Source organism: Morone saxatilis, unplaced genomic scaffold, assembly GCF_004916995.1.
Source record: "Morone saxatilis isolate NCDOM2014 unplaced genomic scaffold, NCSU_SB_2.0 Contig16, whole genome shotgun sequence".
NCBI lineage: Eukaryota > Metazoa > Chordata > Actinopteri > Moronidae > Morone > Morone saxatilis.
Window position 1 is genome coordinate 5,657,765 of NW_023339718.1, and position 3,236 is coordinate 5,661,000.

The window sequence follows — 3,236 nt, forward strand, 5'->3', positions numbered from 1 at the left end:
GTTATTTAAATGAATGAAGAGCTGTACAGTTTGCAGGAATGTGCGACATACAATGTGCAACATCCATGCAGTATACTCCGGTTTATATTCTCACACATAAACATTCAGAGCCTGTTTTTACGTACGCTGTTCTGCAGCGCTGTGTTTTAGCCTTTAGGGTTCATTGCCAATGCAGATATAAAAATAACTTATTGGACAACTGGGTCTGGTACCAGGTCCAATATCATCCACAGTCTTCATCAGAGTGAACTAACTGATTCGCTTTCTGTGTCATTAGATAAGAAAGAAAACTAGAAAACCACCAACGAGTTGTGAAGGACTGAAGGAGAAGGAGAGGAAGAAGAAGAAGAAGAAGGAGGAGAAGTTGGTTGCCCCAGTCAAGAAGAGAATCAGGAAACTAATAAAAGTGAAGGAGGAGGAGGAGATGGGGGAGACCAGTGAGGAGGAGGAGTTTGTGATGGAGTTCATAGACTCTGATGGAGAGGAGGAGAAAAAACGGAAGGGGGTAGTGGAAGCATTAAGGGTTGAGGAGAAGGAGGTGGAGAAGGAGGAGGAAGCAAACGAGTACACCTTCTCTCCCATACAGGAGTGGATTCCAACAGAAAGAGCTCAATGTTTCACCTTCCTGAGCTTTCGCCCGGTGGAGTTGCCTTCCTCCGGAGACGCCCACGAGGCGACACCAGTCCGGACGACCATCCTGGGTGATTGCGGACGCTCCGTAATCATCGGCCCACCTCCCAAAGAGCTGCAGTGGGAGCGGCACCACAGCACCAGCACCATGATGATGGTGTCACCTGACCAGCTCCAAGCCCACCTGAACCTCCTGGGTCAAGTGTCAGACAAATGGCTGGAGTACAAGCTGCAGGCTGCGGTGACTCCGTGGATCGGCAACCTGCTGATCCCGACAAAAAACAGACTGACGGTCGCCGACGCCCTGAGAGAGCAAGGTCAGAAGACCCTGCTCTCCTCCACATCCGTCTTTCTGCTTCTCCTCCAGACCATGAATGTGGACTCTGTGGGCTGTAAGGAGATGATAGAGAAGAGGAAGAACAAGGTGGCATTATTTACACCACCTTCACACCGCTTCTCTGTCCAGAGAGTGATCCCAAACAGCGTTGCACATCTCCTGCAGCAGAAGGAGGCGAAAGAGGAACTAGACCTGCAGCACAAACTGATCCTGACGCAGCTTCAGAAAATGCAGCAACAGAAACAGCAACAACTGCAGCTCAATCAAGCACACTTGCAACCGCAGCAATCAACTGCAGCCTCAATTCAGCAACTGCCAATCGCAGCAACAACTGCAGCTCAATCAGCAACTGCAACCGCAGCAACTCATGCTGCTGCAGCAACCTCCTCTTCCTTACCACCCAACAGTGCCTCATCAGAATCGCCCCAGCATTCTCCTTCAGATGCCCCCTCAGATGTCATTTCCTCCTGCAGTCTTCTTTTCTCAACAGCAGCATCCCCCTGCCTCCATCCAGCTTGTGCCTCCCTCTTGCCTGACCCCAACACCTCCCTGCAGACCTACGTTACCTGCACCTCTTGCTCCACATATACCAAATGTCCCTCCAATTTCTGTGGTCCCAGTGACCGTGAACGCCACATCTACCTGCTCTACCTCTGACCGGCAACAAACTGGACCTCAAAACCTCACAGGTGCCCCTTCCCCTTCCCCTTCCCCTAACCAGCACGTTTCTATTGAATCCACCTCCAGCCAGCCTAGTCCTGCCCCCAGCCCACCTTGCTCCACCCCGGATCCAAACAAAGGGAAGAGGCAAACGGTGGAGCAACAGGCTGTTTGCAGCAGTCAGAATGGGGTGTATTTGAGCAGGGCAGGTGATGGTGTTATTGAGAAGGGAAAGAGGATCCGAAAGCTGAGTCTGAAGGCCGAAGCTCTGCAAGAAGCCAAGGTAACCCTTGGTCCGGTTTTGGGGCTAATAAATTGCGTAGACAGTATCGGAGGAGTGTTGGATACTGGTATCGGAACCACTCTAGAGAATGTTAGACCTTAAAAAGAATCAAATGAGTAGTGGATCACAGTGCTGCTCACAGCCTGAAAGGTTATCTTGTTGAGGGTTCCTGGTCCAGAATAAGCTGCCAGGCCATAAGACATGTGGTACTGGGGTCCCTGTAACCATGGCAACTGCGGAAATCACACTGAGGAAAAACGTAAAGTAGATAATTTTAAGAGTTCCCTGAATCAGTCCGAATGTCCTCTTAAGGTCCTTAGAAGGGTTAACCCTTTTAGTCCTTAGCAGTTCAGCTGATAACTAACCCTCTCTAAGCCCCGCCCCTTCTTGCTCTGTGCTCCAATAACAGTTGAGCAAGCCTCCAGGAACACATCATCGTGCTTTAGTTGTGCACATTTGTAATAAATCTTTACAGACGACCTTGGTGCTCTCTGGTTGCTCTTTAAACTCTGACGTCTGTCTTTTTGTTTTAGGCTGAAGTCGAGAAGAAATCGTCTCCGTCTCCACAACAGAAATCTCAGCGGTCTCGTCTCCAGAATGCCGTCCCTGTTCCTCCTCAGCCAGTCTGCACTGCTCCCGTCCAGCCGGTACCTCGGACTCCTCAGTGGACTCCTCCCCCTGCAGCTCCTGCCACGGAAACTGAAGCTCATTCAGTGCAGGAAGCTCCTCTTGGACTGGATGTCGGTCCTGTGTCTTTGAACGCCACACCAGCCTGCTCTGATAGTTTAACCCCACCCTCCTCCTTACCAACCAATCAGCGCACTGAACCCTCCGCTTCAGTCTTACCTGCTCCTTTTCACAAAGAACATGACTACAGCTTTTTAAATCCTGCCCCTGCCCCCAGTCAATCAAGCCCCGCCCCCAAACAGACAAAGCCCAGGCAGCGAAAATCTGTCCCTGCCCCCAAAAAGACTCCCAGGGCCCCAGCCAGTGGGAAGAAACGAGGGAGGGGGAGCAGTCAGGATGAGCGATGTGTGGGCAGGGCAGATGGGACAGTGGGTGGGGCAGGTGGGGCATCAGTGGGTGGGGCAGGTGAGGCATCAGTGGGCGGGACGGTTACATGTGTGATCCAGGAAGGAAAGAGGGTTCGGAAGCCGAGTCAGAGGGCGAGAGCTCTACAGGAAGCTGCTCAGGTCGTGGTAAGAGCTCACAGTTGGCATAGCCCTGATCCACCAAACTCCATTCAGAAAACAATCATTTTAAAAGTTGTTAGCTCGACAGGCTGACAGAGTATAAGACTTCTTACAAATCTCCATCATGATGTCG

At 51.4% G+C, this 3,236-nt stretch overlaps 1 protein-coding gene across 1 annotated transcript in view; it reads left to right on the forward strand.

Moving 5' to 3' along the window:
* Positions 1-3,196, forward strand: part of snapc4 (small nuclear RNA activating complex, polypeptide 4) — a 13,717-nt gene extending 10,521 nt beyond the window's left edge. The window contains 3 exon segments of the mRNA XM_035658198.1: positions 278-1,322; positions 1,324-1,910; positions 2,444-3,196. Coding sequence (XP_035514091.1) covers positions 278-1,322; positions 1,324-1,910; positions 2,444-3,196 — 2,385 coding nt within the window.
* Positions 3,197-3,236: the final 40 nt, after the last annotated feature.